The following is a 20,843-nucleotide window of genomic DNA, read 5'->3' as shown; positions in this document are numbered from 1 at the left end:
ATCTTTTCCGTTCGTTCTTCCTCCCTTCCTCACCTTTTTCCAAATTACCCTACTACTCTCTCTCTCTCTCTCTCTCTCTCTCTTGCATTCATACTCTTTCGCTCTGCCTCACTCGCTATCTCATTCTTACTCATTCTCTCTCTTTCATTCTTTATTTCCCTCTGGCTCACTCACACTCTACATTTCGGCCACGCAGGACTTCGAGGAACCTAAGCAATAGCTCAGGCCACTCGAAGTCGCCCAAACACCTGTCCCCAACCGTCCCATTCATTACCATTTTATGACATTCGACCATGCATACCCGGAAAAAACTCTACAGTAATGTCACGGCTAACGAACGTCCCCATTCGCATGATCTACCGCGTCCTCGCGATCCACGCGATGACATCGGCTCCTTAAACGCGTGGCGCGCGGATAACCTTGTGCCGAGCCGAGCGCATCGAGCCGATGCACATTTCAACGTTTGATTATCCTGCGTTTCGTCTACCACGACAGCTACCTCTCCTCTTTTTTCCCCGACGAGGAACATCGATCCCGATCGAACCAATTACCGTGATTCTCTCGGCTGGAAAACGATCGCCGTGAGTCGCTCAACCTTCAATTTCACGCATTCCTCCACTTGCTACTCAAAAATTTACAAGCTACAATGCATCTGCTGCTACATTTCCTGTCTGAAAACTTTCATGCATCGTACGGTCGTGAAACCATTTGTGAAACCTGTTTTCCATTGTTTATTTATATTAATAATATTCATAATAATAGTAATATTAAATATTATACAAAATTATTAGTATTCTTATAAATACTATTATTACAAAATCTCGGTGAACGATTAAATATTAAATAAAGTTATTATGATACGAATACTACGTATACTGATCTTTTCAAAAATAGTATATGCAGTATTTACTTTATTTATATTGGAAATGGGTGTTTAAATACATTTAAACTAAGGTGTAGTTTTAAATAAAAGAATCTTTATTTTACGGTGCGTGAGGAAGCTCTTTTCTATGCAGATGCTTTTCCACGACTGACCGTGGCCTATCCGGAACCCCGAAAAGAAAACTCGGGTCCCCTCGTAATTCGAAATTGTTATGCTTGTGCCTCACAAGGCCAAGCACTTATACGAGGTGTATATTTTCCTATCTTAAGTTCCATCGCTTCTAAGAACATTGATTTGTTTTTGTCTATGCACAAATATCGTATTGTGGGTAATACGTAATATTCCAATAATAATATAATATCTCTATTCAACCAAAATGTTAGCAATAATATTAAATATAATTATACAATAGAGAATAGAATAAAAAGAGCAGAATACAAACGAGACACAGAGGAAGACAAGTGATTAAGCTAATAATGTGGATATCACATGATGTGATAATGCTAACTATGAAGGAATACTGAGTCAACATCTTTTAAAACGGTATAATCACTAACACTCGACGTCACGAACGTCAAGTATTATAACTTTTCTTCCTTTAAAAAGGGAGAAGGGAAAATTTAAAAAATGCGCGCATTGGTAATTTCACATGATTTTGTAACTATTGCAGGAAGAATGTGCCGTTCGGTCGTGTCGATTTTTCTTAACCAGAGCTGCTGGAGGCCATATCGAAGGATGCGGACGCGGCGAAGAAGAAAAGGGAGGGACGTCGAGGAAACAGGATTTTTATTTACGCTGTTAGCAGCGTGGCGAGCGACGTCGCTCGTTAATTCGAGCGATGACACAGCTCGAAAAAATAGCAGATTACAGGTGCTTGTAATCGCCGGCCTTCGGGGTCCATGCAGGATGTGCTCTCGCGTATCCTGCCGAGTCGCGAAGCTCGCCGCTTCTCTTCGCTCACGCATTCCTCCGTGAATTGTTCAGGTTTTTCCCCCGGCGTCTGTCAGTTACGTGACTAGGTTCGCTGTTACTCGATCGACGACGTGAGTGTATCGATCTGCGGGATCAACTCGCCGGAGATCAACAGAGAGAGAGGGGGGGGGGGGGGAGAGGGGGGGGGGGGGGGGGACATCGACTCCAAGCTCCTACTTCTTCGCATCTTTCAAAACCATCCTCGTTCGTCTACATTGATTTTAAATTTTAATTTTCTTTCTTCAAGCTTACTTAATTGTCGTAACCAGAATTTTTCAATTATTCTCCATGGAAAAGTAATGTGAACAAGAGCAAAATATAGTAACATTTTCATTCTGTAAAAAGAACAAATATTTCAGGAAAGTAGAAGTCGGAAATGCATAATTCTTTTTAAGAAATAAAAATGATCTGCCTTGTTGTAAGGTGAATACAATTATGTATAATAATACTGTATAATAATAATAATAATAATAATAATAATAATAATACAATTATTATTATTATATATATATATGTATGTATATACGTATTATATGGTATATAGTAATACGATAAGCATTCTCCCATTTTATTATTACACTTAATTACATTCCATATAATTATTCTACAGCAGATATTTCTTGTAATCGGTTGCGGACAATTCTTATTTTGTCTCAGGAATTTATTTCTTATAAAAAAACGTATTTTGCTTGCAATAATTCACTTCGCTCGCATAAAATTTATATCCTCTGCACACGGTAATTACTCAACGCAACCATAATACTTGGTTTACCAAGACCGCCGTGTCACAATTAGTTAACATCGATTTCTACAGCAAATTTTTGAAGGATCGCGCATCGCTGTAAGAAAAGTGTCGGATCGACTCTTTAGCCGCTAATCCGTCAATTTCTTTGCCCTCCGGGAAAATTATGCGACTTCTCGAGTCATCGGTTCCACGATTTCCACAGAGCAGGAAGACGCGGCGCACACGAAAATAAATGCGCTGCGGTTTCGTGTTTCTTGCGACGTGGGGTTACGGCTACGACATACATATATACATGCATAGCCGTAATTACGCAAGAGCAATGCGGCGGGCAATATTTCGCGAATCATTATCATGGAATTATAGCATCGTGCGCGATTCCGCGTGCGTCGCAATGAATATATCCCCCTTGTTGCGTAAACGCGTGCCCAATCGGAGCCGTCCATTAAGGCAAATTATACTCCTCCGGTCGTATTATTTCTCTGCTCGGTTCCCACTGTTCCTTTCCCGACGCTGCCCGTGTTGCATGCAACTTTTCATAATTCTTCGCGGCGAGAAGTCGCTGAATTCCTTTAACACCGGGCGCAGCGTGTACGACGCGTGGGAGTAGCCGGCATAACAGTACTGAAATGTGGCAGCACGAGCGGTACCGTTACCAGATTATAATTTACAAATAAGAGTAATTAAACGGCCACGAATTATTCATAGATTGCCGCGTCTCGTGACGTTCACCTCGCTCGATATCCAACATGACTGCAAAACAATCTCGGCTTTGAATGTTCTGCTTCTATTGGGACAGATCGCCGCATCGATTGTATATGATTATATTTAATATGTTGTTTTTTATTATATATAATTATATATAATATTCTATACATGTATTTATGCCTAAGTTACTTATTAGTTGTCTAAGTTACCCTGTGCCTAATTCTTTAGTGTTAACCAAGGAATGAAAAAAAATGGAAGCGAAGAACAATGAGAATTCTGAGTTCTCTATATTTATTTCTTGAAACGTTTTATTTTCATAATTGCACAAACATCGTTTCATAAACCATTTATAATATCCCGTTGACTTCTGCGAATTTTGGCCATGATTTCTTTCATGATTTCATGAAAGAAATTCATGGTTTTTGAACTTCGACCATTGCATAACGCGACCCTGAATTAAAGCCGTCGCGTGGATCATTGTAAGAAAAATCCAGCGGACGGACAATCATCTGCTAGGATAATACTATAATAATGGACGCGAATGGAACTATGTGTGTCAGATCAGACTCGAAAAGAAAAAACCGCGGTAACTCTTCCGAATATCGTGCCCACGTCGTTTATCGAACATATTCCAAGCTGCCTAGCATTCGTACCTGTAATATCACGCGACAAATCACGTTACGGACACCCGAGAAGGACGGTCACACGTCTTACAGGGTGATCCGTAATTATGTTAACATGGGGAAATGGGGGGTTCCTGAGGTAATTTCAAGTAACCTTTTCTTTTGCCGAAATGCAATCCGCGGCTTCGTTAACGAGTTATTAACGAATAAAGTTGGCTGCGCACGGACGATTTTTCGTGCTGCTGCGCATGTGAGCCAGCCGGCTGAAGCCCATCTCGCTGTCAGGAGAGAGGGCCGCGTATCGGCTATGACCCGCGTTTGAGTATCGAACAAGAATTTCATGAATTTCTTATTAATTTAAAAAATTTCACAGATATTATTAATGAAAAACTTACCAATTCAGTTGTAAATGTTGTAAGCCAGAAATTGTAACCCACGTATTTAATCCGTGTATATAGAACGACACAGATTACACTAACTTTCACTTTCACTGCACTATTATTCCACATTGATCACGAATTATTCAACAATTGACACATGTCCGAAGTTTCCAGCCTTAATTTGTGTGGCCCTGAAAAGGGCCGGTTAATTTCAAATACGGTGTTGAAATCTCTCCTCTTGTAATCTTCTTGCTGTAGCAGTCGCGTCGCCTTTGCATTACGCATACACGAACAATATTTGGTACTGTTCTTGCGACGTGTACTTTTTAAAGAACGGAGAAGTTATAGCGACGAAATCTCGAACGAAACTGACGTTCTCCACGAAGACGTTCACACAGACTTCGTCGATTGTCATAGCAACGGACACTATGTTTCAAAGAAATCTGAGATGCTCTGACGGAAAAAAGGTTTTCTAAACTGCAACACGGTGTAAGGATTTTCAGATAAATGCCAGACTGGTACGCCGCAGGTTCGTTCAAGATTTCGTTGCTATAACTTTTCCGTTCTTTAAAATGTACACGTCGCAAGAACAGTACCAAATGTTGTTTGTATATGCGCAATGCAAAGGCGAAGCGACTGCTGCAGTAAGAGGATTACAAGAGGAGAGATTACAACACCGTATTTGAAATTAATCGGCCCTTTTCAGGGCCACACAAAATAATGCTGGAAACTTCGGACATGTGACAATTGTTGAATAATTCTTGATCAGTGTGGAATAATAGTGCAGTGAAAGTGGAAGTTAGTGTAATCTGTGCCGTTCTATATACGTGGATTACATACATGGGTTACAACGAGTCGTATTAGTACGGTTTGCAACCTCATTGCGCAATCGATGCACAATCCATGCGCACTTTACATTTGTATTTAGTATGTTTTGTGGTTCGAAGCGTTACCTAGCATACTTTCGTCAAGATCCCCCGCCTTTAATGTGTTAATAAGAAATTCATGAAATTCTTGTTCGATACTCGAACGCGGGTCATAGCCGATACGCGGTCCTCTCTCCTGACAGCGAGATGGGCTTCAGCCCGCTGGCTCACATACGCAGCAGCACCCCCCATTTCCCAATGTTAACATAATTACGGATCATCCTGTATGTGCGTAAGACGATGCGGGACGACTCTATGAGAGAACCAAAGGTGTTCAAGGATCGATGTCGCCTGCTTTCGATTGGCTCCCAAGTTGCGCATAGCTCCGGCAAATTATTTTTCAAGGCGACGAAGATCGCCAGTTTTTTATATGTATTTGAATACGGTATCTTCGGCCGGGTTCCACGGTTTGTAATCACTTCCTCATTGCGTACGAATGTGCGAGCACGTCGAAGAGAATGGAAGAAGAGGAAGGAGGTGGATGATGGATGAAGGAGAGAGATAGGAAGCGGCAACTATTTTTACGGCGAAGACAAGCACTCGGAGGAATGTGCCATAACAAAGATGACTCGTTGCCAGACTGCGGATGTTGCCGCAGATTTATTACACTCTGCGACGGAACTGTAAGACACTTCTGAATTTCTATTGTTTCTTGAAACGCTGTGGACGTGTGTGACTTTTTTGGATACGATAATGATACAATGTATCCTTTCTGTATTATGTAATGGTATAAAATTTAACGTTCTACCAGAGATATATGCGATACGTATACGATACGTATTGGTCAACTTTGACTTTCGATGATTCCGCAAAAAATCATCGTAGGATGATGATTTTTCGTTAGATTAAAGCTTGAAATTCCTACTTTAAGATACTGTGCCTCAATTTTTTACGTTGATGCACTCTTAACTCTGTAACTATTTAAATGCGATGCCATATTTGATATTCAGAAATTTCCGAATTTAACTAACAATAACTCCGTAGGACGATTACTGAATTCATCGATCTTAAAATCAAGAAATACTATGTTAAAGTAGAATGTTCAAGTTTGAATTTAAAGGAAATGTTATCACGCTACGATGATTTTTCGCGGAGTTATCGTCAGTTAAAAAAAGCCAATTTTTATCAAAAATTTTGCTGAGCAGTATATATGATAATTTGTTTTGGAGTTCATCTGCAAATAAATAGTTCAAATTGAAATAAATATTGAGGAAGAATTTAGATAACCAGTTGCTAAAAATAATTATTATACAGCATACTGTAACTCTAGTTCTATATCTAGCGTTCAAAGTTGTATCAACCCCTAAGTGATTCGATCAAATATTGGAATGCAAGGGTTACTTTAAAGTGCTGTAACTTTGCGAAAAAAATCGCAATCGATTTTCTTTTTTTTTTTTAATTAAAGAAAAAGCATCGGACTTCTTTTTCCCGTGAACGATATCTTTGAAAAATATTTTACAAACTCCAGGCGTTTCGTCAAACTTGGCCTCGCAACTAATGAGTTAAAAACCATCTAGCAGTTCATTCTTTTCTTAACCATCTTAATACGAGGGTTGCCTCTTATGTTTCGGGATTTGGCAACCCTAGTGTTGCAATCTGGCAACTGACAGCTCTATCGTAAAGTTGGACATTTTTGACGTTATACGTACTCAGAACGTTTTGACATACGAGTGCTATTTGTGATGTTTACAGTAACTTAAAAGATTCATTTCGGCCCAAAAATGGAATTAAATCGTGAACATTTTCGTGCGATTATTTTTTACAACTTTCGACGTGGATTAACTCAGCAACAGTGCATAGATGAACTTAATTCAATTTTTGGCGATGAAGCTCCATCAAGGGCCAGTGTTTATCGATGGTATGGTGAATTCAATCGTGGTCGTAGTTCATTCCAAGACGAATTTCGTGAAGGTCGTCCAAAATCAGTTGTTGTTCCGAAAACCATTGATGCTGTGCGCGAACTGATATTGCAAGATCGTCATGTGACCTATCGTGAGATTGAGACAACCTTAGGCATTAGTGGGACCAGCATACATTCAATAATGCATAAACATTTGACTGTCAAAAAAATTTGTTCGCGTTGGATCCCACACAATTTGTCAATCGCTAAAAAAAAAGGCTCGTGTCGATTGGTCGAAGGAAATGCTAAAAAAATACGACTGCGGTGCTTCGAAACACGTCTATGACATCGTGACAGGTGATGAATCGTGAATTTACGCGTATGAGCCCGAAAGTAAACAGCAGTCGACTGTATGGGTGTTTCAAGATGAGCCAAATCCAACAAAAGTTGTTCGCGCACGAAGTACTTCCAAGCAAATGGTCGCCTGTTTTTTCGGGAAAACTGGACATGTCGCAACCGTACCACTAGAACAACGCAGAACAGTCAATTCTGAGTGGTACACAACCATTTGTTTGCCAGTTGTCTTCCAAGAAATCAGGAAAACCAACCGCCGAAGACGAATCACTCTTCACCACGACAATGCGAGCTCTCACACATCGGCTCAAACAACTGCATTTTTGAGCACCCAAAACATCGATTTGATGAGTCATCCGCCGTATAGTCCTGACTTAGCACCGAATGACTTCTTTTTATTCCCGTACGTAAAAAACAAACTGAGAGGTCAACGTTTTTCGACACCTGAAGAAGCGGTTGCTGCATTCAGAATGCATGTTTTGGAGATACCTCAATCAGAGTGGCAAAAGTGCTTCGACAATTGGTTCAAACGCATGAAAAAGTGTATAGATCTTCATGGGGAATATTTTGAAAAACAATAAAGTGATTTTCGATGATTAATATTTGTTTTTGTTCTCTAATCCCGAAATATTAAAGGCAACCCTCGTAGCTTAAAACTAATTCATCGACCTTCCAAAGTGCATTTGATCCTTACATTTTAAATTAGAATCACTCAATTTTCTAATAAATCTATAAAAGCCGCATTCTGGTAATTATTACGCAGTTTGATTGGCCGAGAACCTTTGACAGACCGCGGGAACCGAGAAATTCGCGCGTCATTTCATCAGCGAAATAAAAGAAATCGTGGTCTGTTTGGGATTTTGCTACGAGACCGTCAAAAGCCAGGATTACAGTTAGAACGTAACACGACAGTTTACAGTTACACAGGCACACCGGCACACGCAGGCATTCGCGTCGAAATAAGGTCAACGATGAATTGATGCGGTCCTCAGCTAGGATGAATTTTCTCCCCAAACCTGCCCGGCTAACTTGTAATTACCGATGAAACGAAGCTTCTAACGGTGTACCGCGATTATGGGTTCGACCGCTACACTCTGTTATCATCTTGGAACTCGACGGTTTACCGTAATTCGGTGATATTTTCTCATCGTCAGTACAACAGAACTGCATTCATTCGAACGAATTTTTTTTCATAGTTGCGAACTTCTGTTGAACTCTTATTATCTCAACTATCGCGCAGCATGCTCGAATGGACCTCTTAGGTACCTAGTATCATAAGTGAAAAAGTATAAATATAATTGTAGAAATCGTAAGAATTGTAAAAGTCGTACAAATTGTAGAAATAATAAAGATTGCCGAAATTACTAAAATTGTAGAAATTACAAAAGTTTGCGAAGTTCGCACAAAGAAAACTGGGAAAGGAGCGAGGAGCGGGAAAAAGAGAGGCGAGACTGTTTCGTCCCGGGCCCACTAGGGGACTCGTCAGTAAGGCGCTCTAGCAGACCATGCCTTAGACAGGAATAAGGGTAAGGACGGTTTCGGTGTCTACAGGGTGTTTCAAAATTATACATACTCCGGGAAATGGGGGGTTCCTGAAGTCATTTCAAGTAACCTTTCCCTTCGCCGAAATGCAATCCGCGGCTTTATTAACGAATTATTAATGAATAAAGTTGGCTGCGCACGAACGATTTTTCGTGCTGCTGCGCATGTGAGCCAGCCGGCTGAAGCCCATCTCGCTGTCAGGAGAGAGGGCCGCGTATCGGCTATGACCCGCGTTTGAGTATCGAACAAGAATTTCATGAATTTCTTATTAGTTTAAAAAATTTTCCAAATATTAATAGTGAAAAACTTATCAATTCAGTTGTAAATGTTGTAAGCCAGAAGTTGTAACCCATGTATGTAATCCACGTATGTAGAACGACACAGATTACACTAACTTCCACTTTCACTGCACTATTATTCTACACTGATCACGAATTATTCAACAATTGACATATGTCCCAAGTTTCTAGCGTTATTTTGCGTGTCCCCCAAAAGGACCGATTAATTTCAAATACGGAGAAGTTATTAAGTAATTTCAAATACTTTTTAAAGATCGGTGGAGTTATGGGGACGAAATCTCGAACGAAACTGACCTTCTCCACGAAGATGTTCACACATACTGTGTCGATTGTCATAGCAACGGACACTATGTTTTAAAGAAATTTGAGATGCTCTGACTGCAACACGGTGTAAGGATTTTCAGACGAAAGCCAGACTGGTACGCCGGCAGAATCGACGAGAGTGAAAGTCATAAAATAGGGAATGAATGAAACAGATGTCTCTATTTCAGGGACACGCAAAATAACGCTGGAAACTTCGGACATGTGTCAATTGTTGAATAATTCGTGATCAGTGTGGAATAATAGAGCAGTGAAAGTGAAAGCTAGTGTAATCTGTGCCGTTCTACATAAGTGGATTACATACGTGAGTTACAACTTCTGGATTATAACATTTACAACTGAATTGGTAAGTTTTTAATTAATAATATTTGTGAAATTTTTGAAATTAATAAGAAATTCATGAAATTCTTATTTGATGAACGAACGCGGATCAGAGGCGATACGCGGCTATCTTTCCTGTCAGCAAGACGGGCTTCAGCTGGCCCTGCTCGCATGTGCAGCAGCATGAAAAATCGTCCGTGCGCAGCCAACTTTATTCGTTAACACGTTCCGTGCCGAGCTGTATTTAGTCAATTTTTCAATCTGATCAATCGACGATTTAAAAATCGATATATTATTTTTATTTATTAAGTATTGTAGAATCAGAGTTTATTTAAATATTAAAACAAGAAGAAAAGTTTAACATAAATACAACTTTGAAACTCTCAAACTAATTTCGCACATCCGTTCGCTTTTATCGCTATTAATTCTCTGAACTTTTCCGCGCGTGAACAAACAAAGCGTCGTTCAGGACAACACTGACATTTAATCCTTAAAACCAGTGAGGTATCAACCTTTACAAAATCCCTTATCCCACATTCGGCCATCCTACACTAGCCTCTGCCCTCAGAGGCTGCATACACTGCTGTATACACCCCTTCACACACTCTCATACTACACACTCCACACTCACGCACTGCCCGCATCTTTTCACTCACTCACACACTACTACTGTATACACCCCTTCACACGCTCTCATACTACACACTCCACACTCACGCACACACTCGGCCATCCAACTCTAGTCTCTGCCCTCAGAGGCTACAACGTTTTGTTCAACCTCTCCATTCTCCAAGTTAATTTCCTCTTCTTCACTGATAATGTCTTCGTCGTCGTCGTCGTTGATCCAAGGTTTCATGGAATCCACCACCGTTGAAGTCTGCAAAGGACCCTCACAGCTTCCGATTTTCTTAACCATGTACCTTTCGTGACGTAATTCTCGAATCACCTGATAAGGACCTATATATTTTGCCGCCAATTTTAAACCTGGACCAAATTGTGTCCGTCTTATAGCGACTAGATCACCCTCTTTATATTTGACAGCCTCCTTTCTCTTTTTATTAAAACATCGCCTATTCTCTTCCTGAATTTTGGCAATCGTGTCCTTAGCTTTCGTTCTTAATTCATTCCGCTGTCCCTGAAACAGAGTAACCCATTCTTCTTCTAAAACCTCGCGGACATGTAAATCTTCTCGGGCTCGCATTCGCGTTCCGAAAAGTAGATCAAACGGTGTAGTGTTGATGCTGCGATGAGGCGTAGCGTTCAAGACTCGTTGTACCCTGTACAGATACCGATGCCACTCTTCCGGGTGTGGAGTTGCCAGCTTAGTCAGTAATGGAATAAGTGTGCGGTTTACCCGTTCCACCTGTCCGTTTCCTCTCGGAATACCCGCTGCTATAAGCAAATGTTGAATTTTTTCATGTCGACAATAGTCTTGAAAATCTCCCGAGGTAAAAGCTGTTCCGCGATCCGAGATAATTCGCCGCGGGTTTCCAAAAATAATTGCTTGTTTCTCCAAATGTCGAAGCACCTCGCCTGTGTTCGTCGTTTTTGTGGTATACAGCCATATAAACTTCGTAAATGCGTCAACGACCACAAATATATGTCGGTAACTCTTCTTAGTCGATGGTAACGGTCCCAAATGATCAAGATGATAAGTATCTAACGGTACCTCCCCTTTCGCGATCGGATTAAGGAAACCCTCAAGTTTTCCTGCTTTTCTTTGTGCTAAAATACATTCAAGACAATTTCTAATAACTTTCTCAATTTTTGGTCGAATACCCTGAAACCAATAATCTCTTTTCAACAAAGTTTCAGTCTTCACTGCTGAGAAATGACCGTTTCCGTGAACATGTCTGATAACCTGCAGTTGAAGATTCTTCGGAACCACAAGACTAATATCCCCTTCGACAATCTTAAACAGCAATCCTCCCCTTATAACATACTCATCCATTCTTCCTTGCTCCACTAACTCAACAATCTGACGAGTTCCTGAATCATCCTGTTGTGCCTTACGAATCCTTGTTGTCAAATTATCTTGATCCGTGGATAACAAGTAACATATCGGTAACGGGTTTCTACTCAAAGCGTCTACATGAGCCATTCTTTTTCCCGCTCGATGTTCAATAGAATAATTAAATTCCTCTAAAAGAAGAGCCCATCTAGCTACACGTACACATAAATCTCATTTCATCATCGTTAAGGAAAACGCCTTACAGTCAGTCACAATTTTAAACCTAATTCCAAGCAAATAGACACGAAATTTTCGCAAAGAACGCACAACTGCAAGGACCTCCAGTTCATAGCTAGCATACTTAGTTTCAGCCAGTGTTGTTTTGCCACTAGCAAAATACACTGGATGAAACTTGTCATCGTCATCACTGCGCTGCATCAAAACCGCTCCGAAACCGAGTGACGACGCATCGGTATGTAACTCAGTCTCGGCATCTACCTTATATAATTTTAATACCGGTTTCTCGATTAATTTTCTTTTGAGAGAATCAAATGCATCCATCACTTTACCGCTAAACTCAAACTTAACGCCTGCTCGTAAAAGATCTGACAATGGTTTCGCGATTGTCGAATATCCTTCGATAAATTTTCGGAAATATCCAGTTAGACCCAGAAAACTTTGAACTTGCTTAATTGTTTTAGGAACTGGAAACTTTGCTACAGCTAACGTTTTCCCTTCTGATGGGCGAACAGTACCATTCTCTATAATGTGCCCGAGAAATTCAACTTTATTGCGGAGCCACAAACATTTTTCCCAATTTATTTCGAGTCCATAATCCTTAGCTACTGATAAAACCTCTTCGATTTTTTGTATTCCCTCTTCTAAATCGCTCGACGGTATGATGATATCATCCATATACGCCATTATAACCTTCCGATGCAAAAGACTTCTGAATACCGTATTCACAAATCTAACAAAAACAGCTGGAGAATTACATAAACCGAAAGGTACGCGTAAAAATTCATATTGTCCATTAGGTACCACAAACGAAGTAAATTTGCGACTATCTTTATTTAACGGTACATGGAAAAAACCATTCCTAAGATCGAGAGTACTAAATATTTTTGCACCTTGTAATGCATCCAACTGATCTTCCACAAGAGGTAATGGATAACGATCCCTAACTATTTTTTGATTTAATTTTCTATAATCTACACAAAGACGCATTGAGCCATTTTTCTTTTTAACAAGCACAATGGGACTCGCGTATTCAGAAAGTGACGGCTGAATAATACCATCTCGTAACCAATCGTTTAATTGAATATCCACCGCGATTTTTTCGGCAGGTGCTAAACGTCGTGGTCTCTGATGAACGGGTTCCTCATCTTTCAGAATAATATTCATTTCTACTTTTACTTCATGAATTTTACTAGGTTCATACGTAGTAACGGCATGCCTGACTCGCTCCTGAATCACAGTATCATTTATATGCGCCACATCCACATCGTTGTCACACACACATTGAATCTGGAATACTTCTGGAACATCGGCGGCCATACAGTTATTAACAACTTCACAGATTTCCTCGATAAATATTTCTCGTCCGTTTTTAATTAACTTTACCGTATTTAAAAAGTCTGCTCCTAAAAGTAAATCATATTTTAATAAAACATCCGGAACTACATGAAATTCAATCTCAAAGTCACACTCGTCTATAACAGCACATGACACAAATTTACCCAATGTCTTATGATTATTTGATCCCATGCCCACAAAATTCGTTCCGCTGCCTTTTAAACACGGCGCTCCTATCCTTACATAACATGACGCTCTAATCAACGTTAAATCACTAGCAGTATCTACCATAGCTATTAAATCGACATCATTTAATCTTACCGCTTTACAGGATTGTGTCGTAGGCGATTGCGTCACCAAATTTACTGTTTTTCTGTCATTGTTAACACGCTCCGGACAAGACGGCGCAATGTGTCCCTGTTGGCCACACTGGAAACACCTTGGACCACGTTGTTTCTTTGGACAGCTTACACTCAGATGGTCGTCCCCATTGCAGATGAAACATTTTCTCGTATTCTTCCTGAATGCTCCACCATGTTGATCCATTGTCCGTTGACGCCAGTCGGTGAACGAATTTCCTGCGTGACTTCCCGAAGGCAGTGTCAACTGTTCAAATGCTCGTAACAATGCTTCCGAAGTCTCGAAACAGTGCATCTTCGCTTGTATCTTCAGTGATCGGTCCGGAATGCCTTCGATAATATATTCGATCAGCTCTCGTTCGTCATCTATAGGCACGCGGTTTCCTCTAATAATTTTATCATGAAAATAGTTTTCGAAAGATTCATTTCTTTCCCACGTACGCTCTTGGAACCGAGTACGTAGAATGAGATTACTTGGCCGATGATAAAACATGTGTTTCAATTTCATTAAAAGATCATCAATACACAATTCAATGTAATCAGACCGTGAATGGATCCAATCTTGCGCTTTTCCACGAAGCCGCATTCCCATCATCACTTTTGTCTTGTCTTCTTCTAATTTATAAGTACTTTGAAGCACTTTAACCTGTTTCATCCACCCTGGAAAATCTTCTGATTTTCCATCGAAAAATCCCAGCAGTTCAGCAACATTTTTTACACCGACTCGATTGGTATTACGACTCGTTTGTTCTGGTTCAACGTAATGTTGCGTTTCTCGCATTAACGCGAGTTCCCGTTTCATCAGATCCAGTTCTCTGTCAGCCATTTCCTTTTCTCGCCGCAAAAATATCATTTCACGACGAATTTGCGCTGGATCGTCACTTTCAGTATCATTCAAGCAATGATTTTCATGCGTATTATTCATTTCGTCCTCAGTGTTATTTTCGCTGATCTTTTGAATATTACTAATCCATTGACACATTGGATCGTACTCTAATAACCGAGCAATAAGCTTAGTCTTCAAACCACACGTCTGTAGGCCGTGATCTCGCAGAATTTTCTTCAGAACTGGCACGGTTAACGCACTCACATCTTGAGTTGACATCTCGGTTGATTTCAATTTTCGTTTGGACGAGCCCCCAAAATGTAGAATCAGAGTTTATTTAAATATTAAAACAAGAAGAAAAGTTTAACATAAATACAACTTTGAAACTCTCAAACTAATTTCGCACATCCGTTCGCTTTTATCGCTATTAATTCTCTGAACTTTTCCGCGCGTGAACAAACAAAGCGTCGTTCAGGACAACACTGACATTTGATCCTTAAAACCAGTGAGGTATCAACCTTTACAAAATCCCTTATCCCACAGTATTGTAATATACATTACAATATAGCTTGTATATAGCGCCCAGTCGTGCGCACAGAAAGTCTCTTCTTCGTGCAAACAGCGAACGTAATTTACGACTCTCGTTCGAAGAAGCTATTTTGGAGTCGACATTTTCCAGATCTTTGCAACGCATGTTTATTAGAGTTTTTCCGAAGGTCCTTAATAGCAAACAGAGACCGTCGTAAATTAAGGGATTATCTGAAGGGTACTTGGGCCGGACGCGCATCGACTTTCGTGCACGTGGGTCCGGCGCGGGTGGCCTGAAGAAAAGTCCACCTTCGCACGGTAAAATGCATCCCCTCCGGTCACCTCGCCGCTCCGAAAACAAGCATGCCAAGGGCGTAAGGAGTAGGCGGTGATACGGAAAAACGATCAGCACTGATTGGAAAATACCCAGCGCGCGGGTTAGCCAATCAGGGTTGTTTCGGAATTTTACCAGAGCAAGCGCGAAGTTATAGTTTTTAAGAAAGAGACTTGATTGCGACGCGTCTAGAGATTAACGTAGCGAAAGAACACTCTCCTCGATTACCACTCCGAGTCCGATAGACAGCGAGAGTTCGGAGAGTTTTGTATATATGTATATATATTAGTAAAAACGAATAACTCCACATCGTGCACGATTAATTCATCTATCTACCCACAGACTTGTTATGGCTCCATTGTTTTGGTGGCAATTAATTCTTCGATTCGAAACTTGCCATCAAATATTTTTTTAACGCGTTAAATATACATTTAAGCGTGTACCACCAGTGGTACACGTGGCACGAAATGTGTTAATAACTCGTTAACAAAGCCGCGGATTGCATTTCGGCAAAGGAAAAGGTTACTTGAAATGACCTCAGGAACCCCCCATTTCCCGGAGTATGTATAATTTTGAAACACCCTGTATACACGGTGTATACAAATCGGGACGATTTTTAGGTACTAGCGGAAAAGGAATCCATCTGTTGGCGAATGGCGGAGGTAGTCGCCACAAGTTATAGACATTAGTTAGTGTCAAGTTATAGTTATTTTGTATAGTAAGTAAAATTGCATATAGTTTTTTTGTGTCGTAAAATGAGCATAAGCTATACATGGTAAATATAGCGAATGAAACATTATTTGAAATGGAGGGGAATTATTAATAGAGGGTTGTGTATATAGCATTACGTATCTGTTTATTAATATTAATATTAGCTACGTTACATATGTTGATATGTAACATAGAAAAAAACTCGTGACGTTTAATTTTTTTAGCTTAAGAAGAAAGAATAAAACTTTATTCTTCTATAAATGGCATCTCCGAGAAAAATTTTACTAAATCATTTCGCCGAACATAGCAGTTTTCAATATAACAAACACGGCCTTAAATTAAAGGGTTGTAGCGACGGAACTATAAGAAACTTAAAATCTAGAAATACAGTTTTAAAGTAGAAAGTTTAAGTTTTAATTTAAAAAAAGATTCATCATCCTACGACGATTTCTTGTAGAATTATTATCAGTCGAAGTCGATCAATTTTGTGTAAGAAAATAAATAATGGAAACATCCAATTACATAATATCTAGAAATAAAATATACAAACTGAACTTGCATGCATATTAAAACTAATAAAATATTTATTTTATTACATTCTCTATGCTCGTAATGTACGTTTCATGCGTGACATTTTTTAATTTGTTATGAAGAAATTGGCTCACTGTAAGGTTAAAGTCGAAGAGCAAGTGACATTGCATTGTAAAGAGTCTATGAACGAAAAGTGCAACTGCAGTGCTAAATTTGTCATATTGCAACGAAATTGCAATCTATCCAGCAACATGGGACTGGTCGAAACTTTTTCCATGACACGTTATATATACTGTTTTGTTGATACAATTTTGTGTAAACGCATCCGGGGGGAAAGAGCCGGCTCGGTCGATAAGTGGATCAACGCGGTCGCACGTCGGGCCTTTTTCCGAGATAATGGATCGCAATTTTGGGTCCGTTGCTCAGCCTCCCTCAGCGAGTTTCTCGAGTTCCTCTCGAAATTGTTCGCTGCTTCCGTTCGAAATACCCGGTGCACACGCAATGTGCCACAATTATCGGTAATGATTGCCCGTAATGAACGGCTTGCTGCATTTTAAATATCGACGTCGAAGAATTCCGAGTACGCGACGCCGATCATTGGGCGTTGCACAACCAATATGGCGGCCGACAACCCAGAACACTGCTAATTTTTACGGGTATTAACAGCTTCGCGGAATTCGGAATTAATGAGATACAGTCCTGGCCAAAGGATAGCGCGTTTGTGCTAAGAATAGAAGACGATAGAAAGATATTCGCGTGTCGTAATCGACTATTCATTGTCCCAACAAGTAATAAAGAAGGTTTACGAATCGTTAAGAAATCGAATGATTCAAGTTATGGAGAGAAAAAGGTAATTACTATACACGTTAATTAAATTCTCCCGAATATTTTCTCTATCACGCAATTCTTCCATTAAGAGATCTGACACGTTAAAAACAATGTATCAGCATCCGCTGCTTAATTTTCCGGCGTCCCCAGAAAATGTTTCGAATTTCACTCACCGCTTTTCACCACGAATACATAAAGCCCGCAGACTGGTTATCATCGGAATCATATAAATCTACGAACGCAATAACCGTTCGGAGATGCACGGCGGACACTTTCTTGCAGCGTCGATCGCGGTCACGCTCGATGTTGTAATTTCGTGATCGGTATGGCGTAAAAACGGTTCGATCATGGCTCTTCTCTCAACGTCAATTATAGGTCGCTCCACTTGTTTCGCTCGGATGAAAATAATTGGAGGACAATTATGTGAAAAAGTAGCTGCGCTCGTACGCGGGCGTCGAGAGGCCGCGGCCGGCAAAAAGGAAACGCGGGGTATCGGGTGAAAGAAATCGAAGGGAACCGCCGGTTTCTCTGCGGCTGAAATTCGTGGAAAAAGGGGAAATCCGGGGGAAATATTCACTGCAGAAACCCTAATCAACGCCAAGGGTGCTCGGTGCTTTCCGTAAAAAAAGGTTTACAGACTAGGCAACAGCTGCGAAAGCGACGTGACGCGCCGAAGAATCATCGGCGTCGGTCATTTCCGCTTCGACCGGTCCGCCAGCTGTTGTTGATGCAACCAACGACGTGGATTCACTATACATAAAATAACTGCACGTTAATATCCCGATGTTGCCCGACCGTTTAATCACGGCCCGTAAATATCACAAGTGTAACCAGAGTTGACCATTCCATAAGTAAATGTCCGTTTAGCTAAAATATTATTCGATTGGAAAGTTTATGCGATAGAGAAAAATAGTTTTAATTTATGAAGATCGGAATGAACTGTTCGAGGTAATATAATTTGTTTCATATTTACAAGTAAAATTTGTTTCGAATTTGTAAGTACAATTTATTTCTTATTCATAAATGCAATTTGTTTCTTATTTATAAATAAAATTTATTTCTTATTTATGAATGCAATCTATTTCTGATTTACAAATGCAATTTCAATTTTCATTTATTAATTACCATCGATTGAATTATTTATTATTGAATTGAGGATTCTATACATTTATGGGAAAATTTGATTAGTTACAATTTAAAGTTGTAAAAATATTAAAAGAGCTTGGATGTGTCAGTAAATTATAATTAATCTATTGGAATTATGAAATAAAAAAGAAACGTTCTATATAGCTTTATTTCTTGCAACCGGTGCAAGCAATTTTCATTTCCTATAAAAATCCGCAGTCCATTTATAATGTATTGTTCGTGCAATCGATATCGGAGCACGTTGCAATAAGAATTCCTTTCTGCTATTGCAAATAAAATTCCAAGTGGAGAGAATCGTTGCGAATGTTTCCTAGTATTCGCGATAGAAAGCAGGAACCGTATCGTGCTAGTGATTACTTTCACTGAGATATCTGGATAAACGTGGAAAATCATGGGTTTTCATCGAAGTAATTAGGACAGGCCATCTTTCCGGATCCTCGAATGGTTCTACCGTCCAATGATTTCATTCAAGTCCACTAAAATCGTAAACTCTGACCTTATGTAGCCTCAAGCTTTTACGGCATCGCGAAGAGTACACCTGCAAGTACACACCGCGACAAAACTATAAGATACTTCCGAATTTCTAGTATTATTCAACACCAAACCTATCACTGTCAAAATAACGGTTGCTTATTTAAAAATTATTCGAACAATTGAAACATTTTCGTGGAAAATGGTCGCATAAATTGTATTATCAAGATATTGTTTTCATTAATTATGAAATCAATGATAAGGTAACTTATGATATTAATTTTATAAATTATGAAAGAAACATTTTGTATTTTATGATTCGAATAATAATAGAATGAAATAATAGAATAAATAATTGCATGAGACAATAGATGGAATAACAGAATGAATAACAGAATGAATAATAGAATGAATAATAGAATGAAACAATAAAATAAATAGTAGAATGAAATCTAAATAAATCCTTATTTAACTAAATATTCGATAGTTAAATTTTATTCTTGACAAAAAAATTCTTGGAAAAACCATAAGAAGTCTCAATGAGAAAGTTTCCACTCAAATAACTGTACAGAAATTACATTAAAGTTTTAACTACATAAATGCTTTAGTGCAATGGTGGTCACGTTCGGATATTTTCGAACGTTGCTGTACATCGTAATAATCGACATATCATCCGAGTTCAAGGTGCAGCACTTAAAGCCCACCATTGATTTCCTAGACAAGATAACAGTAATTCCAATTTTTCAACTGTTGGACACGTCGCCATGTTGGATCTGATCCAGCACATTCGGTACACAAATAGCCACAGTGGACACTGCTGGCCCCGTGTTAATTAGTCCTTCCAGTCTGTTACCGACTCGGTAAGCCATAGAACATTACGGAAACTTGTTCTTTGATGCTGGAATCGATGTCCAAACCTGTTCTCGACTACTTGGTACGATCCTCTAGCCGGTCTACCTCCGTCGTTGAACTCCGGCCACCCAAATCTTAGCCTAAACTATCATCAAACGAATTTTAATAATCTACCTTCAATACTTTTCGAATGTTAACAAAACTGATTTAATTTTAGCGCTTATACAAGATCTGAAATCGAAGGTGTGGAGAAATTGTTATAAGTAAACAAATTACAGCATTTTGAAGTTAGAGTTTTGAGTTTTCAGTTTCATTTTTCATTTCTGGGGTGTTAAACAATAGTAAAAACAGACATGTTAAAGGTTCTCTGCGAAAGGTTTAGCAGAATTTATTAAAATATTAATTATGTAAGCAACACTATTTAATTAAAGTAATATTATATTGTATAAACGTATAATTGCTTTAATTAAACTATTTATTAAGAAAAATGACACCAAGTCGAATGGAACTTTGTCGAACGCAATGATTCGTTTCGTTCTCGCTCTTTAAAAAATCAAAAATATTATAATTACCGATTTTGCATCGGAACCGTAAAGTGACCACTGTTATATTTCCACAGTTCTGCCTTTTGTTATAAACAGAAGCACTAGATAATTTTTGGAGCAGATTTGAAATCGTATCAAAATCTCCAGACAACAATAAAATTCTCTAACTACTGAACAAATCCTAGTCTCCCAAGTTTAATAAAAATTTTAAAAAACTGTTCACACTACGTTCTCCGTATTTTCCTCCCACTCTTCTACGCTTTAGCTTCAAGATA

At 39.3% G+C, this 20,843-nt stretch overlaps 1 protein-coding gene across 1 annotated transcript; it reads left to right on the top strand.

The window, feature by feature from the left end:
* The first annotated feature begins 7,550 nt into the window (after nucleotides 1-7,550).
* On the top strand, nucleotides 7,551-8,009 carry LOC144467688 (histone-lysine N-methyltransferase SETMAR-like). The gene has a single exon (XM_078176602.1). The coding sequence runs from the start codon at nucleotides 7,551-7,553 to the stop codon at nucleotides 8,007-8,009; it is 459 nt and encodes a 152-aa protein (XP_078032728.1).
* Nucleotides 8,010-20,843: the final 12,834 nt, after the last annotated feature.

Source organism: Augochlora pura, chromosome 3, assembly GCF_028453695.1.
Source record: "Augochlora pura isolate Apur16 chromosome 3, APUR_v2.2.1, whole genome shotgun sequence".
NCBI classification, from domain to species: domain Eukaryota; kingdom Metazoa; phylum Arthropoda; class Insecta; order Hymenoptera; family Halictidae; genus Augochlora; species Augochlora pura.
Note: the sequence above shows the minus strand (reverse complement) of the source record. Positions and strands in the feature narration are given on the sequence as shown.